Source organism: Xenopus laevis, chromosome 8L (assembly GCF_017654675.1).
Source record: "Xenopus laevis strain J_2021 chromosome 8L, Xenopus_laevis_v10.1, whole genome shotgun sequence".
Classification (NCBI taxonomy): Eukaryota; Metazoa; Chordata; class Amphibia; order Anura; family Pipidae; genus Xenopus; species Xenopus laevis.
The window spans coordinates 25586675-25613408 of record NC_054385.1 but is presented as its reverse complement, the minus strand read 5'-3'; the positions used below and the strand labels follow the sequence as shown (position 1 = coordinate 25613408).

The following is a 26734-nucleotide window of genomic DNA, read 5'->3' as shown; positions in this document are numbered from 1 at the left end:
AAAAGATCGTCTATGTATCTAAGGTATATGATTTGCTTATCTGCAGATAAGATAATCATATACCTTGGGATAAATGACAAGCCCTTAATTAGGGCTAGGCCACACGGGAAGATTTCAGGGAGATTAGTCGCCTGGCGACTAATCGCCGCGTCTAATCTCCCTGAATGGCTTGCTGGTATCTCGCACCGGCTAGTGCTAAAGTCGCTTGACTTTGAAAAACGTATCGCCGCGTGTGAGTAGGTGCAGGCGACTTTAGCGCTAGCGGGTGTGAGATACCAGCAAGCCATTCAGGGAGATTAGTTGCCTCAAAGACGCGGCGATTAGTCGCCAGGCGACCAATCTCCCTGAATCTTCCCGTGTGGCCCTAGCCTAAAAAGAGATAGTTCACCAGGAGAGTGGATATGTTGGCTCAAATTGAAGATCACGTTTGTTTCCCCTTCGGGGGTTTTCTTTTTGGATTTGTACCTCCCCCTTCTGGTCAACTTTCTCTTCCTCTTGCCGTGAGCGTGTTTTTACCCCTAAAAAAAAGTATTTTGGTCAGAGGGTGAGGGTGAGAGGGTGTGTGTGTCAATAGATTGGTCTTAACTGTCCACAGTTCGTAGTGACCTAGGTTTATGCTTGCACCTGATGTTAATGCAACGGTCCGTCTTCATACCTACTAACCACCCATACACACGTTTCAGTTTGTAGTCATCTACCACCTTGTGTATTTTAGTCTATTTACAATTCACAGGACCCGATTTGAAACAAATTATATCAGAGGTGACAGGAGGAAAGAGTACCTTCCTACCCATGGGGTTATGAAATCTGGAATAAACCCAGATTTGATTCTTACGAACAGATACTCTGGAAAGAGAGAATGGTCCTCACAAGCTAGACCTTTTCGCTCCTTTCGTCCATATACCAGAAACCCTCCAGCAGACCAGACAGCGAGATGGGGCAGACCAAACTGGCAGCAGCAAGCTCGCAATACCTGAAAACCTATCACGAACAAGCCTAACTCTGCCTGACTCAGCCCACCTAAACAGGGCACAACACGTGGGGCCAGACCACAAAATTTTATTGGGACATGGGAAACACATGTAGCAGACGATTTGGTACTAAACATCATCCAACAGGGTTACAGGATACCCTTTTCCCCATACCTTCCTGCAGGGATGTTCATCCCATCAAACACCGCTCCCCACAGACTACACTTGCTTTAGCAGGCAGTAGTCACACTGCTTCTAACAGGGGTAATAGAACAGATACCAGAATCTCAAAAATACAAAAGGATTCTACTCCAATTTATTCCACGTGCGCAAAAAGGGGACATCGTTTCGACCAGTACTCAACCTAAAAGCCCTAAACCCAATGATCTTAAAACAAAAGTTCTGGATGGAATCCATCAGATCAGTGATCGCAGCCATGGAACCAGAAATCTTCATGACTTCCACAGATCAGCAAGATGCCGACTTGCACATACTCATCAAGAAGATTCCTCCGATTCACCATTGGGAGACGCATCAATTTATTGTGCTACCTGTTGGTCTTTGTACAGCACTGTGCGTCTTTACCAAGGTTCTGACTCTTATTGTAGCGTATCGGAGATCCTTGGGAGTAGATGTCATCCCATATCTGGACAACTTCTTAATAAACACTCCCACGGCAGAGCAAGCAACCAAGGATACGAACTTGTGCCTCAAAGTACTAGCACAACATGTCTGGTTAATCAATCACAAAAAGAGCTTGCCAAGTCAGACAATCCTTTTCCAGGGCCTTCTATTTGATTCCAGGAGGCAAAAGGTATACTTACATATAGAAAAGGCCACCACATTGAAGGGAACAACCCTATCTTTCCTTGGAAAGGAGGAGACCTCAGCGGAGGACTGCTTACGGCTACTAGGAATGATGGTAGCAGCTCTAGAAAGCCATACCCATCAGATTCGACCTCAGACCCCTATAACACATCTTCCTGCAATATTGGAACAGGAACCATCAGAACCTAAAACAAATCATTCCCATCTCACAAACAACCAGGGAAAAACTTCTTTGGTGGACAAGAGCGGAAAACCTCTTACGGGGAAGGCGTTGGGCAGGCACTGCATGGGAAGTGACCACAGATGCAAGCCTCAGGGGATGGGGAGCGGTTTACCAGGGACTTTCCCTCCAAGGGATTTGGTCCGAGAGAGCCAACTGGCCATCAACGTGCAGGAATTACGAGCAATAGCGTTGGCACTAGAGGGATTGTCAACAATCTTACAATCATGTTGGCCTCCAAATACAACAGAAAGCTACCACTTTACTGTGCCAGAACGAGAGACCCGAAGGCTGCACTGATAGATGCACTAGTAGTACCATGGGACTTCAGAATAGTGTTTGCTTTCCCACCGTACTTTCCCGCCATTCTACCCAGAGTAATCAGGAAGATAAAGCAGTCCAACACAACTACAATCCTAATAGCACCAGACTGGCCAAACAAGTTATCCATAGCCAGACCGAGGCGATTACCACTACTACCCGATCTACTAACACAGGAACCGATCAAACACCCAAATGTGGCCATGCTCCGATTGACTGCGTGGCTCTTGAGACTAACTAGTATATACAGCGTGGATTCTCGAGGAGGGCGATAGACATCATGTTAGAGGCCCGCAAGCAATCCATGTCAAAAGCATACCATAAGAACTAGAGAACATTCATAAACTGGTGCAACCAGAGAGATAACCGCTGGGATTACGCAACTACAACTCAGGTGGTAGAATTTTTAACGGAGAGGTTCCAAAAAAGACTTGGACCACGAACTCTCAAAACACAAGTTTCAGCTCATATCAAATGGGCAGACTGCCCCACAATACAGCACTTCATCAGAGGCGTGACCAGGGCCAGACCCACGCTTAGGGAACCTCATGGAGTTTGCCATTAGTCCTCGAAGGACTACAACAACCGCCCTTTGAATCGTTATCAACATGTGAACTTAAGTGGTTATCTTGATAGCAATTACATCAGCAAAACAAGTATCTGAGATTGCAACTCTTTCCTGTAGGGAACCATGGCTCACATTACACCAGGATAAAGCGATTCTCAGAACCACACCAGGGTTCCTTCCTAAGGTAGTGACAGTACGTCAGATGAATCAGGATATCATTTTACCTTCCTTCTGCCAAGACCCATCAAATAAGAAGGAGAAAAAGCTACATAAGCTAGACGTGGTCCGGGCGCTTAGGATTTACCTTAAGAGATCAAAAGAATACAGACAATCAGACTGTCTAATTGTGTATACAACACACAAAGGAAAAGCTGTGTCAAAAAGGACTATAGCACGTTGGCTAACAGACACTATAAACAAAGTCTATGACAACAGTGGTACACGCAGACCATTTGCAGTTAAAGCCCATTCTACAAGGGCACAAAGCACATGGTGAGCTCTGCAGAACATGGCAACTGCAGAACAAATATGCAGAACATATCTCCCAATACATCCATCAAGTTTTATAAGTTGAACGTTTTTGCTTCTCAACCGGCCGCATTTGTCCGAAAAGTTCTACAAGCTGCAGTGAAACAGTAAACATAGATCAGACCACAAGTTAAAGTTACTCACCCATGAAAGGGACAGCTTTTGGACGTCCCCTAGCGTCTGCACTGACAGTAGGGCCGACTAGAGAAAAAGGGATTTTATACTTACCGGAAAATCCTTTTCTAGTAGGCCAGAACTATCAGTGCAGTAAGTCACCCAGGCTGATTTTAGTATGGGCACAAGGACCTCTTCCTCGCTATACTTTCTACCTGTGTCTCTTGGCCTTCCTTCTATCTTTACGATCTCCACCGACTGAGCTTGACAACAGAACTGATGCAAGGTGGTGAAGGATAAACTATATATACAGTGTCCTGCCTCCAGAGGTGAATGAAGACAAAACCTCTAACGTCTGCACTGACAGTTTGGGCCTACTAGAAAAGGATTTTCCAGTAAGTATAAAATGCTTACTATATATAGTTCATACATACAATATCCTCACCTGATGATAGAAATGCACACAATATCCAATCAGTGCTGGATGGTAGACTATATTGAAGGCTTTTTTGTATGTCAAAACCCCAGAACTTTCAAGCAGGTGTGTTTCCAGCTGAATTCCCTGTGGGTGAGTGTCTTGGTGAAATGCGTGTGAAGTCCAAAGACAGCCCACCATGGCAGTCAGGTATTTGTTGAACTCCTGAAAGGTGTGGCTGTGAATGTTCAGATGCATCTGTGCCTAAAATGCATGACATGGGATTAGTTTGGGTGTTAACCCCAGACAGCACTGATTTCACATGCCCCTTGTTCCTTATTACCTTTATCTGTCTCTCATTTGTTTTTGCCGTCACCAAGTTGGTTCTGTACCTATAAAAACAGACAGATGGTCATGATCCGATAGGGAAGAGGTGTCTCCGCCTAAAGAGCCTTTATTGTAAAGCCAGAAGAACCACATTTTGTACATGTTCTCTTTGTATTTGTCTAATAGAAATGTCAATACTACTTTGTATAACGGTTTAGGTTTCAGCACATTCCCCCTGCTTTTCCACAGGTGACAATGTGTAACTGCTTGGAGATTTTGTGTACTCACCGTTAAATCTTTCTCTTCAGTCGCTTAGGGGACACAGGAAACAGTGGGGCATAGCTGGTCTCACTAGGAGGTAGGACACAACGAGAAAGAATAGCTCCCTCCTTCTCCTGTACTAAAAATGTTGAAACCCTCCGGAAATATGTATACACCGAACATAAGATGGGTTTCTCTAAAATGGTGTCACAAGAGGTCTGCCTCTTGAGGGCAGTAGATGAAGATAACTTAAAGGGGTTATTCACCTTTGAATTAACTTTCAGTAGATGTAGAGAGTGATAAACCCAGACAATTTGCAATTGGTTTTCATTTTTTAGTATTTGTGGTTTGAGGTTTGTTTTGTTTTTTTTGAGGTTTTTTTTTCATTCAGCAGATCTCCAGTTTGCAATTTCAGCTATCTGGTTGCTAGGATACAACTTATCCTAGCAACCATGCACTAATTTGAATTAAACTGGAATATGAATAGGGGAGGGACGGACTAGAAAGACTAACAATAAAAAGTAGCAATAACAATACATTTGTAGCCTCACAGAGCATTTGTTTTTTAGATGAGGGCAATGACCCCAATTGGAAAGATGGAAAGAGTCAGAAGGCAAATCATTCAAAAACTATAAAAAAAGAAGAATCGAAGACCAATTGAAAAGTTGCATAAAATTTGCCGTTCTATAACATACTAAAAGTTAACTTAAAGGTGAACCATCCCTTTAAGGTGGCCATACTTGTATATTTGCATTGCCAACACTATAGCTGCTGTTAAATAAGCACCCTGTATGTATATTATGTGTTGTAAAACACACTAACGGTATAAATTCTCTAGAAAACCATATATTTTGGGAAAGTATACATTCTCCTTAAATCAAAGTGGATCTTTCTACTGCAAACTACCAAACAGCAAACCTTTCCTGAATTTAGCACAGTGATAAAACTTCTGAAAATCACATCAATGCTTCCACTCTGCAGGATGTTACCTTCAATATATTATTCGGTACCAACATCAACCACCCTAAATATGAAAGAAAGGGGTCTACGGAATAGTTTGATGCCCAATGCTTTGCCAAAGTATGTGGTGTGAGCCAATGCCAGAATAAAAATAGCATATATAAATTTTCTATGCGGACACTTGCTGCTGCCAAAAAAATGTGTTGTAAGAGCCCCTAGCAGTATGAAAACCCTAGCAAACCATATGTTTTTTGGACGTTTTTGCTCATTCTGACAAATTTTTTTTGGTAAATAAGCCTTTTTACTACCAACTTCCAAACCTGAACTGAACAATACAACTAAAAATAATAAAAATTTAAATAAAATTACACAAAACAATAAAATAATCCATCTAGCAGCATGATAAGCGGTCCAAATACCAGATCTGCTACTCACATGGGGCAAGAATAACGTGTAATTAGTAAGTAAAATTAAAAATGCACTTTAGTGTGAGCATGCGTGCGCACATTGTACACAAAAATATGTGCACAAGTGTAAGTGTAAAGTCAAAACGTGCTAGGAATTTTACAAAAAGTATAAACGCTAAGCTTCTCATTTACAATAGTAGTCTACTAAGGCTCACATGAAATGTGCAGTGATTAAATCTATGACTGTTCTTCAATGTGTACAGTTTTATTTCATTCAAGTTTTTAGAATGGAATAGTTGGTTTGCTCATGACATTGCCCAGCTCTCAATGTCTCCACTGTCACCTTTCTGGACATGAAGAGTAGAACGGTCTATATATGGTGAATACAAACTTGACAATATTTTGTCTGTTCCAGGGTCATTGTTTTAGAGGGCCTAGGCCCTAAGAGGATAGACTATTGAATAGTCACAGTACAGTTACAGAAAAACTTGCACTTAAAACCTACCTGTACATTATGTAGCACAGCTGGTTTAGGTTAACACAATCGGTGCTTAACAATGCAGGGTAGAATACTCCAGGAGGGGGAAGAACTACCAGGGGCAAGGAGAATCTGACATACATATCAGAAACCTGAACGGGAAACAAAGATTTTCAGTTACAAACAATTAAGCATAGGTAACAAACAATGGTCCTTGATATAGGAACTGCCCTGATCACACTTGAATTGCACTGGGAAACAGATAAAGTAAATGACCTTACTAAAGCATTTTTACAATACAGGTATGGGATCAGTTATCCAGAAAGCTCCGGATTACAGAAAGGCCATCTCCCATCGACTCCATTTGAGCCAAATAATCTAAATGTTTAAAAATGATTTGCTTTTTCTCTGTAATAATAAAACAATATCTTGTAATTGATCTAAACTAAGATATAATTAATCCTTATTGGAAGCCAGCCTATTGGGTTTAATTCATGTTTACATAATTTTACATTAGACTTCAGGTATCGAGATCCAAATTACAGAAAGATCTGGTATCCGGAAAACCCCAGGTCCCGAGTATTCTGGATAACAGGTCCCATACATATATACTTTATTTTTTAATTAGCTTTTTTCTCAAAGGATCTTAAAAACTGCCCCTGGAAGCTAGCACAAGAATGATTTGTTGGCAGTATGGCTATTTTACGGAGTCTAACTTCACCATTTGAAATGCCGAGAGGTATAAAAGAGGTTGCCATTAGTCTCTAGCAGTCTCTGTACCCTAAAACTGATGGCTGAATCTGTCTTTGCCAGATGATAGGGGATTGCTAACTAACTAAACATATGTTAAATATAAAGGTGGAGGAATCAAGGTCTAGGGCTCTTTTTTATGGTTTGTGCTAGGGCCTAGTTCCATTTTTTTTTTCAGCACAAATAACCCATGCTTAAAATGTCTGTACAGAATGGGTTTCCAGAGATGGACATGTTAATACATGGTTGACCAACACAGAACCCTGAGCTCAATCGATATGAACAGCTGTAGGATGACCGAAACACTGACCGAGATCTAGGCAGCAAATATCAGTGCCCGAGCAATTCCCTTTAACAATATTAAAGTTAAAAATTTTCCAAAGGTGAAAAAAAAGAAGAGAAAATGTTAAATCAGCAAAGGGAGCACTAATTCATATTAATAGCCTTGATTTTAGAATGAGATATTGGTCAGGCAGGCTTATAGTCGGCATTACATTTCATGCCACAGCTGTTCAGCAGCTTGAGATTTTCTATAAAAGAGAGAGTTGCCAATCATAGTCCATTGAAGGGTTGCTTTGCAGTGGACATTCTGGAAAGCAAAGGCATTACTGAATTTCAAATTTAAAGCAGGTGACAAGTATTTAAAAGGAATTATCTTTACTATGACTTTTTGGACTCATGGTCCTGTGAGGGTCAGACAGTAAAACAAATACTGGAACTCAACTGTGCCAATTCATATTCGAAAATTGGAAGTGTGTTCGAGTAGGGCAACCGCTAAAATAAATATAAGAGATGATAGAAGCTGTGCACTGTTCCACTTCCTACTGTCAGACAAATGGAGATCTGCCTACATGAGCCAAATCTTTAGTCCAATAATAGCAGTTACGGCTGTAGCCTAAACAGGCCCTTACAAGAATAAAGGGAATATTAGCTTACCAGCTCATAGATGTCCAGGACAAAGTGGAGAAGCAAAGAGCTGTTGTGAATCTGCAGACCCAATGTGGACAGGTGTCCAATAAAATGAATAAGATCTTTCACAGAGGTCAAGAGGCCAGACATTGTGCTGTTCCTGTATGGGAAAAACCCTCGTTTCAAGAACTGTCCACATACATAAATAGATAGATAATTATATCATCAAAACAATTAAACTGGAAGTGTTTTCTCGTATTATCATCCCACAATTTTCCCCTTTAAATAATAATTTGACACTGAAGGGCTTCATCTTTTTTTATTGCACTTTGCACCCTGTCCCACAGCTTGTGTCCCTATAATGGAGCACAAACAACCATGACTTTCCTATAAATACAGCAGTGCCTTGCTTTGGCAAAATGTTACAGTATTGCAAAATATTGGGTAACTATCCCAAAATACTGCAGCAGGTTGAGTACCTTTAAAAAATGTGTGTTTTGGATGGATGTGGGTGGTAGATGTGGATATGGATAGCAATATTGGTTGGTGGGTTGCAGTGTGAGATGGAATGTCAATTAGACATACTAACTATTTCTTCCCCCCCCCCAAAGTGTTTTAAGTCTATGTAATTCTGAATAGATGTTCATATCATACTATATGATATATTGCAATGTAGCCATGTTCTTACAAGATATAATACATCAGGTACTGGGGCCACCTTACATGTTTATGCTTTGTGTTTGCATTCGCTCTACGGAGAAAGAGTGCCAGATCAGCCAGTTTTGCAGTAGTGCCTTCAGGCTTTCGAGAATGCTGCACTGCAGAAAATAAAATATCAACATGTCAGTTTTAGGAAGGACTCTGGCAATATGAGTAATAATGGACAGCTGTGATGGATATGGAGACATTCATTGAAGAAGACCGAGGAACAGAATAGTAATAATGCACAGGAACGTAGTCTCAAAATGAAATCTTCCTCAGCAGAATAAGTAAATCAAGGGGCTCCTTCTAGGGACAATCTTGTGAGTACAACAGAGTAGTTTGCCCATCCAGCTCATGCCTTTAATAGCATTCATCTGTAACTCAACATGCTGCATGACTGATGAGTAAATGATTGGCATGCTGCAGACTAAACCACTCATTAGGCAGCAATGGAGAATTCCTTTTGACTAGTCAGTTATACAGAACATGGATTATTTTTCATTTACCCTGACAGGTAGTTCTGTTAACAGTATCTGCTATCTTACTCTTTAAAACTAATACACTGTATAACAAAATGGCATTTAATTTGTATATATTCTACAAAATAAAAAAAAAACAAGTCACACTATCACTGAATGGAATTTATACCTGGCAATTCAAAAGCTGCAATTCTCTTTACCTGTATTCCTACAAATACTGGAGCAGTAGTTAAATTCACTGCCAATGGTACCATATAATATTCTTTTAATGATGGAGAGCTCCTATTACAATGTTGGTTATTACATGAGAATTATGTGGCATTGAGTATAAGTTACTAATTAGGGGTATGCGAATGATACTTTTTTATTGTACAGCTCTTCTTGCTGATAAATGGTCGTTTTTTTTTTGTTTGTTTTTTTACGCAAAGTAAAGGTAAACCTTTAAAACATATTAATGTAATATTGCACAGACCACCCTTCTAAGCATCTTTCCAGTTTACACAATTTTATTTTAAATTTCAAAGAGATTATGCTGTTTGTAAACTGCTTATAATTAATTGTGTAGCTGCGCCACTGTACAGTCAGAGAGAACATTCAGAAGCAAAACAACACTCAGGCAAGACATAGCATCAGAACTGTCACGCTTATATCTGAACAGGTTTTCTGTAACTACAGCCAGATAACAGACCAGCAGGTGGCGCTGTTAACAGAGATGATGTTTCAATTTCTGTATAATATAAAACCAGTATCCCTTCTACTATATCAGGGACACTGGAACCAAGTTGGAGAATTTATGCCCACTTCCTGTTAAAATGCAGTAAAGCTGCTGTGAGCACAAGGAGTCTTCCAAGTAGGGTGCAGTAAAATAATTTTAAACCAAAATAAAAACAGAGCATTGTCCAATCACTCAAACAATTAGAGGAGAGGTGCAGGGAGTAGGTTAAAGCCAGCAGCATTTTATAAAGGTATCCCAAAAAATTTAAATGATTTCTAATAGATATTTAATTGATCAGTAATTTCACCTCAGGCTATAACACTTTATCTGAAGGTACATTTGCATATGGTGTTTCTGCAATACTATAAGGTAAGGAGATTACTCACTTTGAAATATACCGAAGAGGAAATAAAGATCTGGGCTATTGGCTTGTACAACAGCTCCTCCATCTCTGAAAAGACAAAAAATTGTATATATGAGCTTCATTTCTTACAGTAGCATGCATAGATTATAATGTGGCAATCTACCAGGACGGTAGCCCTATAACACTTAAGGCCAACCAACCTTTGGTTTATCCAACCCACCACCCAATTTTGTATTTAAAACACTCAAAAGCTTAATATAAAAACATAGCATTGGTGTTGCACATACCTGAAGAAGGGCCGAGTGGAATCCAGCTGATGAGATCTAGGATTTGGGATCGGTGACAACCATTCCAGTGCGGGAGACTCTTGTATAGGAATCCTTCTGTGCTATAAAGCCCTTCCTTTGAGAAAATACCAAATAGAAGTTTGACTAACCGCATTACTTGTGTCATAGCAGCTTTCTGTTTTGTTAGATCCAGGCATTGAAACACTCCCAATGAACTCGATAATAGGGGAATATACATTGCCAATAGGTTTTGGGAAACATTAGAACATTATGAAAGGGAGGGCAGCTGAGCAACGTGTAAGTACATAGCATTGCAGCAAAATATTTTAAATTAAATCTAATCCACTCACTTGTAGGGGGATCAGAGTAACTCTTCCCCCTGTTCTGCCCACATTCATCTCAGGCCAACCAGCTCCTGTGCCTTAGTGGCTTCTGCAGTAAACTCAGGGTCATTTGGGTCGTTTGTGTAGTGATTATGATTTAAAAAGAGTAAACACAGTTGTCTGACAATAAATGGCTTCAGCCAACCACTAACCATGAGTGAAAGAAAAGCTTTTGTGTTATCATTCATATTCTCTGAAAAATGGTTAAGAAATCAAATTCTGCCAGGGTATGTAAACTTATGAGCACAACTGTATATGCAAATTTTTGCACAGCCAGTTTTTCACATTTGATTTAATTTCATACAACTGAATAATGCTTCACTAAAAATCTTTGTTCAGAAAACACCCCAGTACTCTGATGCATCTGTGTAAGCAGCCCCCTTCAAAATAAATGACTGCGTCTACCCCTGCAACTGAACAGAAGAAAGCGCAGGGGAGCGCAGGTGAAAACATCCACGTGTAAGAGCTCTTACTAACAGAGCTGCTATGTGGCACCAGCCCATTTACTAACAGCAACTAGACATCATTTTGTTTAAACAGTTTTTTGCAAGTTAGAAAATGAAAGCAGAGAAGAAAAACAAACGAAAACAATTCCAACTAATTCTTTTGATTTACCTGCAAAAACTGCTGTGTGTTTGCCACAGTCTCCAGAAAGGCCTCTACTTCCTCTTTGCTGTGCTTGTTCCCTTTGTACCAAGCACATTCTGTGAATGTATGCAAATGGTAAGCCTTGTTACAACGGAGATTATGGTGATTTGGAAAACAGCTAAATCATATAAAAAAAAAAATGTTATATTGGATTTATTATTACATAGTCTTGCATAGGTTTACCTTCATGTAATGTAAAAGCCAGCCAGTAGTTTAGCCGCAGGAATGGTGTATCATCTTTGAAGCAGTTGACATAATGCAGTAACAGAGGACTTTTTAAAACAGAGCCCATCTGAGCGGGAAGCTAAAGAGAAGATATAGCAAGAAAACTACAGTTAGTATACACCACTTTATAGGGGTTGTTGACCTTCCAAACACTTTTTTCAGTTCAATTGTTTTCAGATTGTTCCTCGGAAAGAAAGAATTTTCCAAACCACTTTCCATTTTTTATTGTTAACCATTTTTTCAAAATCTAAGTTTAAATTTAAACTGTCTTGTGTTTCAGTCTGGCAGCTCAGTAATTCAGGCGCAGACTCTAAATTGTTATATTTTTGCAAAATTTCGTTTATACATTTCTCAGCAGCATCTCTGGGGTATTCACAACATTTGTATCAATTCTAACAGTTGCTTTTAAGTGTCTGGTCACACGGGCAAATTCCTCTTCTTCGTGGCGACTAATCTACCCGATCTGCCTTCCGCCAGCTAAAATGTAAATCGCCTAGGGGCAGGCACACGTAGAGCTTCTTTTTCCGAGGTCACCTGAAGTTTCCTTGTGAGGCAATTATGGGTGACTTTGGGCAGATTCTGTGGCTGTGAGGAGTTCAACTACTGGGATGTGTTGTGGTGTCACTGCATAGTTCAACCCTTTGGCTAGCACGTCCTTTTCTGGCTGAGTTAGTACAACATCTGTACCCAGTGGTTTCAGAACACTTCACACATCCATTCATGAAACTCTCACAAGTAACACCTGTTTCTAGAGTTGCATGACACATTGGTAATCCGAATCACAGTAACTATACAGAATCGACACCTATGTGAATTTCAGATGTCACTCTCTAAAGAATTACAATGTGCCGTTGTGATTGGATTAGTGGAAGAGTCTATATGGTGAGAATTTCCCACACCAGTCAGTTGAACTGAAGAAGCTGCTCGGATGAGTAGTGAAACGTCTTCAATTACTCAGCAAGTCCAGTTTTTTTTTTTAATCACTTATATCAGATGTATCAATTAAATGCATCAATTTAGAACAGTTTACAGGGCTGATGACCCCCCTTCCCCAATCTGCTTTAGACTTCAATATTAGAAAAATGGTCAAAAGCTGAAAATAGAAAGTAATTGGAATTTTTTTTTTTAAATTAAGTTTTTAAATTTTTCACCTTTTGTCTAAAATCAGCTGGGGGGGGGTCACCGACTCTGTAGACTTTTCTAATTTGATACATTTGTTATCTTTGTCCCTGCTGAGCAGAATCCCTTTCATTAAAGGCAGCTATTAGAATTGATATAAAAATTGACAATATTCCAAAGATCGTGCTGAGAAATGTATTAACTAATGTAGCAAATTGTTACCGTTCAGAGTTTGCGGCTGGATCACTGAGCTGGCCGACTTGGAAAAATGGTAAAAAAATAAAACAAGGAAAGCAATTGAAAAACGTCTTTATACCTGGAGAAAAATCTGAAAACAAATGAATTGACAAATGTTTAGAATGTAAACAACCCCTTTAACTCATATATTCTGTTATGGTGGAATGCATGAAAGAGCCTCTGTAAGGGAATATATGAGGAAACACTTGTGTGCAAGACCCCTTAAGATTATGGGAGGGGGGGAACCCAAAATATAGTTTTACCTCAAGTCTGTGGATGTTGTCCAGCAGCTGTGGGAATGTCTGTAGTCTCTCTATAGGAAACATTTGCTCACTGGAAACCGGGTTATCAGCAAGGACAGGAGCTTTGCCCCAAATAATGCCATGCACAGGTGGCATTGGATTACTGTTCCATTTCTGAGTTGGAATCATAAACATAAATCATTAAACTACTGGTTCCATTCTGTATTACAACAAATTAATAAAGGTATACAGCTTATGCATGTTTACTACATGTTCTATCATTGTCATTCATTTTTTTGAAATGAATCCTTAGCAATTCAATAGGTAGGGATGCCACTGGCAAGCCCAGTTTATGCTGGTCCTTTAAAGGGACTGTTCAGCTTTAAGCTAACTTTTAGTATGTTATAGAATAGCTCTTTTTAAGTAACTCTTCAATTGGTCTTCATTTTTTATAGGTTTTTAATTATTTTCCTTCTTCCTTTGACTCTTTCCAACTTACAAATGGGGGTCATTGGCACCATCTAAAAAAACATTTTGAGGCTAATATAAGTAATTCAAAAAGCAACTGAACTTGCTGAGTAATTATTGAAGACGTTTCACTACTCATCTGAGCAGCTTCTTCAGTTCAACTGACTGGTGTGGGAGGTTCTCTGTCATATAGACTCTTCCACTAATCCAGTCACAACGGCACATTGTAACTCTTCAGAGAGGTGACATCTGAAGTTCACAGAGGTGTTAATTCTGTGTAGTTACTGATTGGTGATTACCAATGTGTCATGCAACTCCTAAAAACAGGTGTTAAAACAGCATTGTATGTTACAGTCAGGTGGTGTCGAAGGCCCTTGACATGAATCGCCTCTTTCAAACCAACAGCCTTCTTTATCCAATATTTGGACATTGCTATCTTCAAAGGATTGTCCCTGGTATTTTAGGTGTAGAAAGACAGCTGAGTTTTGCCCTGTAGAGTTCGCCCTCCTATGCTGAGCCATTCGCTTGGTGAGCAGTTGTTTTGTCTCCCCAATGTATAGATCAGTGCACTCCGTTCTACACTGGACTGCGTATAGCATATTGCTTTGTTTTTCTTTAGGTGTTGGATCCTTTGGGTGTACCAGTTTTTGTCTGTGTGTTGCTAGGTTTGAAAAACACAGGGACAGGGCGTAGTTCCCTGGACACCAATGAAGGTCAGATCTAATGAAGTGGCGGCCTTTATAGAACACATGAACTCAGTGGACAATAACATCAAGTTCACAAGGGAAGATGTCCATGGGAACAAACTTGCCTTTTTGGACTGTTTGATGTGCATCCAAGAAGGGGGGGTAACTTGAAAAAGGAAGTATACAGGAAACCCTCTGATACGGATCAATATCTGTAGTTCAATTCCCACCATCCACTGGAACACAATCTGGGTGTCATTAGAACTCTGCACCACATCTCAGAGGACCTTTGAAAGTGTGTGGCTAACCCAGACTGCACCTTCGTCAAAACAGCAGCAACCAACCCAACAGGAACACCAAAAGAAATAACTTCCCAGAGTCACATAGTAGGCGAAACATAGTCATCCCATATGTAGCTGAAGTGTCTGAGAAACTAAGCAGGATTTTCAACAAACACCACGTTCCTGTGTTTTTCAAACCTAGCAACACACTGAGACAAAAACTGGTACACCCAAAAGATCCAACCCCTAAAGAAAAACAAAGCAATGTGGTATACGGAGTCCAGTGTAGTGAGGAGTGCACAGATCTATACATTGGGGAGACAAAACAACTGCTCACCAAGCAAATGGCTCAGAATAGGAGGGCACCTTGGACACCTCTGTGAATTTCAGATGTCATCTCTATGAAGAGTTATAATGTGCCGTTGTGATTGGATTAGTGATTTCCAGCAAATCCAGTTGCTTTTTGAATTACTTATTCGATATACCATGACCTGGATGAATGAAAATCTTCAATCACATTTTGAGGCTACAAATCTTTTGCTATTGCTGCTTTTTATTACTCATCTTTCTATTCAGGCCCTCTTCTATTCATATGCCAGTCTCTTATTCAAATGAATGCATAGTTGCTAGGTTAATTTGGACCCTAGAAACCAGACTGCTGAAATTGCACACTGGAGAGCTGCTGAATCAAAAGCTAAATAATTAAAAAAAACACACAAATAAATCAACGGATATTGCCTCATTAAAGGTGAACTATATAAAGGGCACTGTATTCCAAATTGTTATCTATCTTTTCTGCTGATTGGCAATATATATATTTCACCTTTATTGTCTCGACTACTCTTCTTATGGGGTGCATGTAGTAAATTTTCCCTACGGTTTAGCAGACAGGCAGGTGTACTAACCAATTTCTACATAACAGATGATGATTTTCTAACTTGCAGAAAGGTCATTGCCATGTATGAAATTATATTTTTTATAATTTATGGGTATATTAAAATGTTAATATTCAAATACTGTTTCTAAAGTCCAGAGCTCGGTGTCAGTGGAAAGGTCACATTCCTGAGGACAGATTAGTTCATCAGCAAGTTGGTAATTGTAATGGTATACTAATTATATGTCTTAGCCCTATATGCAGTCTTTTAGCTAGCTCATTGCTTAAATACCTTTGTTCAAAAAAGGTGCTTACATTTTGGAATAAAAAGATCAGAAATTTCAAGACAAGAATATATTCACCCTTTTGCGGGAATAGGATAGGACTTGTTCTTTGTCGCCAAAAATTAGCCTACTGTCAGCAGCAGGGTCTCCAGCATTTCTTTTAGAGACCTCTTTCAGCTCCATCCGCCACAGGAAATGGGAACTTTTGAAATAACTCTGCAAACAAGCAAATACACCTTAACTTAAAAAAAAAAACCCTTAACTAAAACAAATACACCAACACTTCACTTTCCATAGACTTACCTTAAACCTACTGGGCAAAGTGAGCGTGACCAGCTCAGGGCAGAAGATCTTATATACAGAAAGAAGGCCAAGGAGATGAGGCTGCAATCCCTGAAAGAAACCCCAGTATATAATTCAGACCATTGTGAAACTAAAAAAATATAGTATAATTTAAAAATATAAGCAAACTAGGTGTTGTAACCGACAGCCTGCAAAAAGACATATACTTGGGTTTGAAGTTATTAATCACAGACATATTTTTTTTTTTTTTTACACACACATTCAATATATATATATATATATATATATATATATATATATATATATATATATATATATATATATATATATATATATATATATATATATATATATATATATATATATATATATATATATATATATATATATATATATTGAATGTGTGTGTAAAAAAAAATTTATATATATATATATATATATATATATATATATATATATATATATATATATATATATATATATATAAATAAAACAATCAAGGGAAAGTTGTGCTCACCACTATTTTTTAAAAACTTTAGGCTGGGGTGCAATGCGGCTGTGACCACAAAATACATATAGATAAATACAAGAGTCCTTTGCACTCAACCCATTATCAATATATTTAAGACAGAGACATTTTGTGCATACTGCTACTGAAAAATGCCTTACCCTTTAAACAAAACAGGGATTGTTTGTCCATATATTGCAATATATTTAAGCTGGCCAACTACGTCAGTCATCCCATATCTGGCCGGTCCTATGTTCAATTTTCATGATTCATTAAGAATTCTATTGCTTCATTATACATTTTACAAAGGGACTAGTTTTACCTGCAACTTACTTGCTGCTTTCAAAGTAAAACTCCCAAACTTGGCTGCCCTTTTATTAGACACCAGTGGGATCACCTGACTATAGCTGGGAAGGGTGGGAACTTTCCCTTGTTTGTTATAGTAAAACTAGTCCCTTTGTAAAATGTATAAAGGGTAAGGCATTTTTCAGTAGCAGTATGCACAAAATGTCTGTCTTAAATATATTGATAATGGGTTGAGTGCAGAGGACTCTTGTATATCTCTCTCTCTCTCATGTTTACTGTGAACATTTTAAGGAAGTGACACCTTACCTTTTTATTTTGCAATTCCAAAAGTTTACGGACTCGGAAAGGTCTCACTAGAATGAGGAGCGAGATATTACTATCTGATGGACACTGCACAAAATTGCAATATTAGCATGCATGTTTATCAAGGATTACAGATTAATTGTCTTAGATTGGATTAGTGCACAGTATTTTATACAACACATTCTTGGTAAACATGACATGTCACTTTAATCCAAACTCCACATAATGACAAATTATTTTTTTCAACTGTAATAATCTAGGAAACTCAGATTATTTTAACACACACTTACCATGATCCTTCTTAGTAAGCAGGTACAGCAGATGGCAGAGGTAGGGACACTGTGAAAGAGAATGTATGTGTTTAAAAGATTACATATTGTATCTTTATGCCACACGGTTGATAATGATATACATTGTTGACTTTTTTGTCCTAGAAAGTTTAAGGGCTATTCCACACGGGGAGATAGCCTTGCGTTTGCGGTCGCGGCGACAAAGCGCCGCGCCAGTCGCCGCGACCGGCGCAGGCAACAGTTTTGTATGGGCGCCTATGTAAAAACGCCTGTGCTAACCACACGAGGCGATGCGCTTTTCAACAGTCGCCTGAAAATGCCTCGCCAGGCTTTTTCAGGCGACTGTTGAAAAGCGCATCGCCTCGTGTGGTTAGCACAGGCGTTTTTACATAGGCGCCCATACAAAACTGTCGCCTGCGCCGGTCGCGGCGACTGGCGCGGCGCTTTGTCGCCGCGACCGCAAACGCAGGGCTATCTCCCCGTGTGGACTAGCCCTAAAGGAACAGTTGTAGTGATATGATATCTTATAACTCCTCCTTCAAAGGAGCCCATTCTGTCTTGTAATTTAAATATGGGGGACACATCCCGAGAAACCATCTGGAGAGGGTCTTTTACATTTCAAAGAGGAACTGTTTGTACAGTTGTTATTGGTAAAAGGCACATCTAAAGAAATTAGCTGGTTTTCCTGTTTAATTTATAAGACAATCAGAACCATTCCCCATTTGGGTCAATGGCATAGAAACAGTAAAACAATGGAGTTGGTTTTTGGGCTGAAGAGAAAGGGAAGCAGAGGAGAAGAGGAAGGGAAGAAGAGGGAGTGAGAGAAGGAAGGAAGTATAACCTGTGGGCACATTTTGAAAGATCTCTGTAAATTTTGCTGTCTCTGGGCTGGATAATCTGAATAAATCATTTCATCTCTGGGAACCTTGGTTGCATCCTTTACCTGGCTGTGGTAAATTGCGGACTCTACATTTCATAACACTATACGGATACTCGGATATATTTATAAAAAACACAACAGTAGTAAAACAAGCTGCTGTGAAGTCATGGGGGCAGCCATTCAAAGATGAAAAAGGAGAAAAGGCTCAGTATACAGAGCACATAACAGGTAATCTCTGTATAATACAATGGGATTACTCAGAATTTAGCGGATATCTAATGTGTACTATATGCTTGAATCGTTGCCTCTATGGCTACACAGTTTATATACACTGTAGTGGTGTTTCTATAACAAACATCTTTAAGCTTTAAAGGAGAACTAAAGCTTAACTAAAGAAGTATCTAGAAATGTTGTACATTATGTTTTGGCTTTTGTACCAGCCCAAGGCAACCACAGCCATTTAGTAGTAAAGATCTGTGTCTCCAAAGATGCCCGAGTAGCTCCCCATCTTCTTTTCTGCTGATTCACTGCACATGCTCTGTGCTGCTGTCACTTACTGAGCTTAGGGACCCACTCACAATATACAGTACACATAGAATATAAAGGCTTATTAGCTAACCACATTTTCTGCTTGAGAAGCTTTTCCCCCTAACAGCCAATCAACAGAACTATAGGAAGGTAATAAGAGAACAGTGTTGCAAAAAAATAATAAAAAAGTGCTCCCACCTAGTGGTAGATAAGAGAATAGCACTAGATAGTAAAACAGCCATGTCCAGCCATGGCTCCCCTAGTATACGGAGTAGAGGGAACAGTTGCTTATCTGAAAGCAGATCCATTGTGGAGTGCTGGCTCTTCCTGAAAGCACATAATCAGGCACAAATGCCTGAGATGATTGCCTACACACCAATATTATAACTAAAAAAACACTTTATCGTCTAAGAATAACAATTTTAATGGTGGAATACATTATTTGCAATGTACACTGTGTTATATGGGGCAATTTGTTTTTCTAAATGACAGACAGTGGTCTTTTAGGTGTAAAGCAAATTGACATTCTCCCCTTAAATGGCTTTAAGGCTGAGTCCCCCCCCCACTCCATCTAAACCCATAGGTTGGACTGTCCCACAGTTTGCCAACACTAGGGAGAATATTTATTTTATCTCTTCCGCCTGAACTTACTTATAAAGGTCTGAAGCAATGTAAAATAACTGCTGCAAATCTGGCATAAATCATGGCGTAAAATAAAACACACCTTGATAAATTCGCCATTTATTTTACACAGCTTTTTACACTATTTTTTCTGTGAATTTTATCTTACACAGCTTAATAAAAATGCCCGTAGGAGTAAGGTCTGTCAGCACTTAAACTCCATATCATTCTTATAGCTCTGTACCAGCTCATAATAAACACTGTATACAAATTACTATACAGCCAATGCAAAAGACAGACTCCTTATATTTTATTTCAAGCCCCTGAGCTTCATAGTGCTGTATAAATGAATGGGATAACATACCAAATTGTCATAATTCAGAAAGCAGAAGAAAAAGTTGTAGAAGGAGGAGAGGATATCCTTGCAGGTTATAAAATCAAACACAGTGATCAGCCATCTCAGGAACAGGATCTACAGAAAGAATCAGAGATATCAGTTATTATGCACCACAGAATGACTGAAAATAGGTCATACAGGTAAGCATACTCCTGTACATCATAAATAACTATATAAGTATAAAAGCATGGGTGCCCCACACTTTAGCAATGTGAGGTCTCCTTTTAGGGCAGCTATAAAGTTAGGGGGCTCAATACTTAAAGAAATAGAAGGTTTAATTTTTTTCAATAATACTACTTTGATTATTCAATAATCCTTCAGTTTGTACCAAAGAGACTGCTGAAATCAGGGATTATATAACCAAAATTTAAAAAGTTCAGGAGAACCTTTCTTATGGACCAACAGGTCAACTTTTGCCAAGGGTCAGTAAGCCCCATGTCCCCCTATCGACTACAGAGAAACGGATTTAACGGTGAGTATCAAAAAATCCTGTTTTCTCTGTAGTCTCAGGGGGACACAGGGACTCTTAGGGATTTAACAAAGCAGTCCCAGAACAGCAGGACTGGAGCGATTAGGAATCTGACATGTTACTGCACCAGAGAGCAGTACCTTACCTCCAAAAGAGGCCTCAGCAGAGGAAAACGTGTCGAAGCAGTAGAATTTTGTGGACGTCTTAGATGCTGCCATACCACTTCGCAGCACAGTTGGTACCACGAATAGGGTTTGAGACTTCCGATATGATTTGGATCGTTCCAAGTACCAATTAATGACCTAACGACATCCAACTTGTGTAGTCGTTGTTCTTTCTCGTTTTTGGGATCCGAGACGGTACCACAATCTCCTGGTTAATGTGGAATAATGATACTACCTTTGGAAGGAAGGATGGTACCGTGCGCAGTACTGCCTTGTCCCTGTGGAAGACCAGGAGTGATGGGTCACATGATAGGGCACCGAGCTCCGAAACTCTTCTGGCTGATGAAATTGCCATGAGGAATACCACCTTCCGGGTGGTATTCAGAGACTACCACCAGAGACTCGAAGGGGGGGGGGGTCTAGAGGAGAGTCTAGGACAAGGTTAAGATCCCACCCAGGGACTGGAGTTCGTAAGGGTGGTACAATGAGTGCCACTCGCTGCAAAAAAGTACGTATGGAGTTATCAATTGCCAGGCGTGATTGAAAAAGAACTGAAATGGCTGACACTTGTACTTTCAAGGAACTCAACACCAGGCTCGACTGTAATCCTTTCTGAAGGAAGGACAAAATACTTGGTATGTAGCATTCCAGTAAAGGAAAACCCGATTCCTTGTACCAGTTCCAATAGCTTCGCCATACTCTGTGGTAAGTTCTGGATGATATAGGCTTACAAGACGGGAATCTGTCGTCATTTTAAACTTTTTTTTTTGCATTTTTATAAAAAACACACATCCATAAACACTGTCTGGCAAATAAAATGTTAATCCACAAATCCATGCATAAGTTATTTTAGTTTGTATTTTGTCATGGGGGCTTCCATTTCTGCTCATTACACATTCATCCTGTGAATATATATATATATATATATATATATATATACCAATATTTCACAGACAAGCACTCCCTTTGATATAAGACAAACAATCTTTTATTGCATCTTTATCCAACGTTTCGGTCCCTTTTGGGACCTTTTTCAAGGTATCATTCTTGAAAAAGGTCCCAAAAGGGACCGAAACGTTGGAGAAAGATGCAATAAAAGATTGTTTGTCTTATATCAAAGGGAGTGCTGGTCTGTGAAATATTGGTGTATGCAAGATTTACCGTGCACCCCTGCCCTTATCAAGATTGATCTTGGAGTGCGGATACTCGTTTGGAAGATATATATATATATATATATATATATATATATATATATATATATATTTTTTTTTTGTAAATGTAAGTGGGGGCAGTGATCACAGGACTATCTTATTATTATTTATATGTTTGTATGCAGGATTTCAATCCTTCTGAAGTGGTGTCAGTGGGAGCTTATCTTGATTCCTGCCTATTGTTCAATTGACAGGCTCAGCAGACAAGGCTCTATTTACATTACAGCAGCTTGTAGGAGGGAGGGGTAATGACATCACTCCAACTTAAAGTGCAGCAGTAAAGTGTGACTGAAGTTTATCAGAGCAAACATGTTTTTCCACGACAGTATCCCTTTAAGCATCGTGGTAATGACCTCCTCGGCTATGCCTTGTCGTCTCCAAATGGCTGCTTCAACAACCATCCCGTCAAAGCAGAGAGTCCCGGGTTGTGGTGAACTATGGGGACACCCGAGGTAGCATAGGAAGTGGAGGGAAGACATATGCTAGTTTGAAATGCCAACGTTGAGTCATGGCATCTACTCCCATTGCCATTGGATCCCAATACCGAGCAAAGAAGTTGGTCACCTTGTGGTTGGTTCTGGATGCCATCAGATCGATTTGGGGTTTGCCCCATACTCTCACCAACTCTGTAAATGCCTTCGGGTGAAGCTCCCACTCTCCCGGATCCAGTAGGTTGGCTTGAAGATGGTGAGACCAGTGGTTAAGTGCTAGTCTTACCGCCTGAAGCTCTAGTAAGTTTATGGAGAATACCTATTCAAACAGCAGCCTGCCACAGCATGGTCGGATGAACATGATTGTGTAGCGATTGCTACATCACCAAGGCTGTGAGACTCTGATGCCCATTGGATGCACATTATTGATAATTACCTCCAGTGCTGAACGTTTATATAATACAGCATGAACTACATCGGGCATTAAATATTCAACCCCACACCGGCTCCGCTCCCACATACCGCAAAGCATACTATTGATTAACCCTGTGGGACCAACTATCTCTCTTGCCACAGAATTAAGCACCTTATTGGCGACACATACCACTTTGGATACCTCCACATTTAGATGTCAGATGTGACGGCACATTGCTATCCTCCTTACATGAACATTCATTCATGGATTTACCTAGATTGATGCATTGTGCACCGCCCAAAAATTCGATATAATTGGGAACAATTTGGCGGTTTCTACCAACAGCGTGCACGCAGTTCCCTTTATTCTATTGTATTTAATAGTGAGAATTAATTAGGGTATTGGGATCCCTACCCCCCAAGCAGCGCTGCTTATTTTAAATGGTTTTAGTATTTCTGGCATGGTGAAAATAAATATTGCTTTTTAATTCAATTACTTTTGCATGACCATTGGTTATTTAATATTGCTTGAATTGCATTTGGAGGTTAAGTCCCATATTGGTGTGGGTATATAATTTTATGGAGAACTTGGACTCCTTGGGGGGGGAACATGGACCTTGTACGGATAGATTGTTCCACATTGCTCTCCAACCTAGTAGACTTGTGTCTGTTGTTAATACAGTCCAGTCTGGCATTGCCCAGGATTGGCCCACAGCTAGGTTTACTTGAATTCGCCACCAGGCGAGTGATTCTCTCGTTGTGTGTAGAAGGGTGAACATTTGAGAGAGAGGACCTCCCTTCCACCCTGACAGGATATTGGCTTGTAACGGTCGTAGGTGTATCTGTGCAAAGGGCACTGCCTCAATGGCAGACACCATCTGTCCAAGAACTCTCATTGCCAAGTGGACAGTGGGACGTCGGTTGGCGAGTAGAAGGCTGACTTGGTCTCTTATTCTTATCTGCTTGTCTAACAGCAAGCTTACTCGTTGTGTGAGGCTATTGAACTCGAGGCCCAGGAATATCATCTGGTGACTGGGTTGGAGACTGGGCTTGTCCCAATTGATGGTCCAGTCGAAGCTCTGAAGCAGAGTTACCGCCAGAAAAAGGTTCTGCCTGCTTTCCTCTTCCGTCCTGGCCTTGTGGAGACTATCGTCGAAATAAGGTGTCACTGAAATTCCTTGGAGCCTCAAAGTTGGTGCAGTCACTGCCATGAGTTTGGTGAAGACTCTGGGGGCTGACGATAGTCCAAACGGCAACACTACAAATTGGTAATGACAGTCCTTGAATGCGCACCTCAGAAATCGGTGATGGGGTGGGGCCATATTGGTACAGCATCCTTGATGTCCACAGACATCAGCAGTACAATGGATTGTATTGAAGAAATAAGGTCTGTTCTTGGTACTCCTTGTATGTCACTGATCAGGGATTCGGACCATGCCTGTATGGCTCCGGCCACCCAGGCCAAGGCTAATGCTGGACGAAGGGTCGATCCAGCAGATGAGTACGTTGATCTCAGGAACCCTTCAAATCTATATCACTTGGGTCCTTGACGGCTGTGGCATCTGTGACTTTAGACAGTCTGGATACAGGAGCATTGACTGAAGGAGGCATGGACCATTTGTCGACTAACTCTTTGGAAAAAGGATAGGAATTTTTGAGCGGCCTGGAACTTTCGTTCAGGCGAATTCCAATCCTCTTGTATGATGTTGAGCAATTGTTCATGTGACGGGAAGCATATGGTGGACTTGTGTTGCCTCTTGAAGAGGCTCGCAGACGATGATTGTTGACTGCGGTTTGCGTGATCTTTAGTACCTCCGTCACTCCCTTGATAATATTGTCAGTCGTGTTGGACATCTCTGGGGACTTTGGAATCGTCCTGATGTTCCTCTTCTGCTTCTGATGAGAAGTCGGATGGAGGAAGTTCGCCCTCAGAGTAAGAATCTTCCCCACCCACAGAAGAAGCATCAGAGGGGGTATGACCACCGGTGTCACCCTAGGGGCTGGATTGTCTTTTGCACTTCCCACTGGACCTTTGTCCTAGTTTAGCTAGGGCTTGGCCTAAATTGTCCGCAATGGCTGGGAGGCTCTGTAGTGAAGCTAGTGACTAGAAGAGTTGTAGTGGCCAGAGAGGAGCTAGAGGATCAGCTACTCCGTCCTGAGCCATGCTGTCTTGAGGAGGGTTCACCAAAGGAAGCGTCAGGGGAGGGGTAGTCACTGGAGGGGGTGAGGGCCCCTGCTCCTTAACAGAACCTGCAGATAGGCTCTCCCTGGATTTTTTGAATGACAGAATTTGCAAGAAAAATAAGTTACTTGCACTGCTGCCACGGGTGTTCCCCCCCCCGCTCTGGGGAAAAGTCCCCCTGCCTTACCTTCTGCCATGCTAGTTGCCCTGGTGCAGTGTCCTTGGAACCTGCTGAGGGATTTGTGGCCCGGGAAAGAATGCAGAAGGGCTTACTCTCTCAAACCGCCTGAGTGTCACTGTCTCCGAGTTGAAACAGTGCTGGAGGCTTTTCCCCTTCCTACGCGGTCGTGCAGAACTTGTTCCCCTATGCGGCAGAGAGGGGGGGAACTAGGCTTCCCTCCTGCGCTCCTCTGCAAAATGTAGAGAAACTGCCTTACTCCGGAAAATGGCACCTGTGACGTCATGTCACTGAAGTTTCTTGCCAAAGGAAGCGCTAGTTAAAATGGCGCTTGGAACGCATCGCAACCGATGCGTTCCATTAGCGTCACAAAGGGGAATGGCCGCCTCAGTGAACCCCTGACCTCTACCTAGCGTGCCTGAAGCGACCCTGCTCCCGGAATCTCGGGGGGGGGGGATTTTAACTCCGTCTAGGGTTGGGCTGCTGGTGGAAATGCAGGGAATCGTCCAGCAGCACGGAGGGAGCCTGTGGAGATGCGCCTGGTCGGTAGAGAGCCCCCCGGGTCTTAGTGAGTGTGTGAAGGTACTCGCATATACTGTGCACCCGTGGTGACCCTCTGCCATCCTCTGCCTCGGGCAGGTTTTATCCACGTGGTCGATAAAGCACCAGGGCTAGGATGTGACCGCGGTGCTGTCTCTCGCAGGGGGTCCTTACCCTGAATGGTGCAGGTAACCGTGGCCCCGGGTACCCCATCTTCTGTCCTATATTCCTGTCTCAGGGGGACAAGAGATGTCCCTCCTCCTAGTTAGCAGGACACTTTTGAAGCTGGCACAGCACATATAAAGGTTAAACATGCCTGGGTGCAAAATGCAAACAATAAGATAACTGTCCCAAATAAGGCATGCACTCACTGGTCTTATCCAAGGTGAAAAAATGGTGTTTATTCAGCAAAAAACTGCTAACGTTTCAGCTAGCACTCTAGCCTTTCTCAAAGTGCATATCACAATCAAAAACCAAAATTTAAACACAAAATGGTGGGAAAATGAGGGTCATGATGTCATAAAGCGTCGTAGGTTAAAGTGTTGAAGTTGCAACAGAGCAAAAAGAAAAAAAAACTAAAAAATACAATGGAAAAAACAAAAAAAACGCAGGTGCATGCACTATGGGATGTTGCAGTTCACAAGCTTACTAATGGAGACGCATTGCAATTAACTGTCTGTGTATCAATGAGTTACTGTAAAGTCAATCAGTGTAGAGTTTGTAGGCTTGTAATATCTGTAAGTTGACTCTGCGAACTTAGTGTATTCATTGGTGGTTCTAGCAAGATAATGTTTATAGAATCTTGATTGAAGGTGCCTATCTGCAGCAATACACAATTGTGCTAGGCTCTTATGGACTTATTATATTGAAACATTTGTATCCACTCGGTGCCAGAGGGAACCAGCACTATTTGCTACAATGTTATTTATCAAGTTAAATGAATACTTCCTTGACTATT

General features: G+C 40.7%; 1 protein-coding gene across 1 annotated transcript in view; it reads right to left on the bottom strand.

The window, feature by feature from the left end:
- The window catches only part of cenpi.L (centromere protein I L homeolog), a 41502-nt gene that overhangs the window by 5329 nt on the left and 9439 nt on the right, over window positions 1-26734 (bottom strand). The window contains exons 5-19 of the mRNA XM_041572545.1: window positions 20155-20262; window positions 17762-17810; window positions 17475-17521; window positions 16355-16444; window positions 16130-16267; window positions 13480-13632; window positions 11819-11939; window positions 11603-11691; window positions 10605-10719; window positions 10340-10404; window positions 8781-8875; window positions 8085-8217; window positions 6426-6550; window positions 4309-4357; window positions 3996-4229 (exon numbers count right to left, since the gene is read on the bottom strand). Coding sequence (XP_041428479.1) covers window positions 3996-4229; window positions 4309-4357; window positions 6426-6550; window positions 8085-8217; window positions 8781-8875; window positions 10340-10404; window positions 10605-10719; window positions 11603-11691; window positions 11819-11939; window positions 13480-13632; window positions 16130-16267; window positions 16355-16444; window positions 17475-17521; window positions 17762-17810; window positions 20155-20262 — 1611 coding nt within the window. The remainder of the gene's footprint in view (window positions 1-3995; window positions 4230-4308; window positions 4358-6425; window positions 6551-8084; window positions 8218-8780; window positions 8876-10339; window positions 10405-10604; window positions 10720-11602; window positions 11692-11818; window positions 11940-13479; window positions 13633-16129; window positions 16268-16354; window positions 16445-17474; window positions 17522-17761; window positions 17811-20154; window positions 20263-26734) is intronic.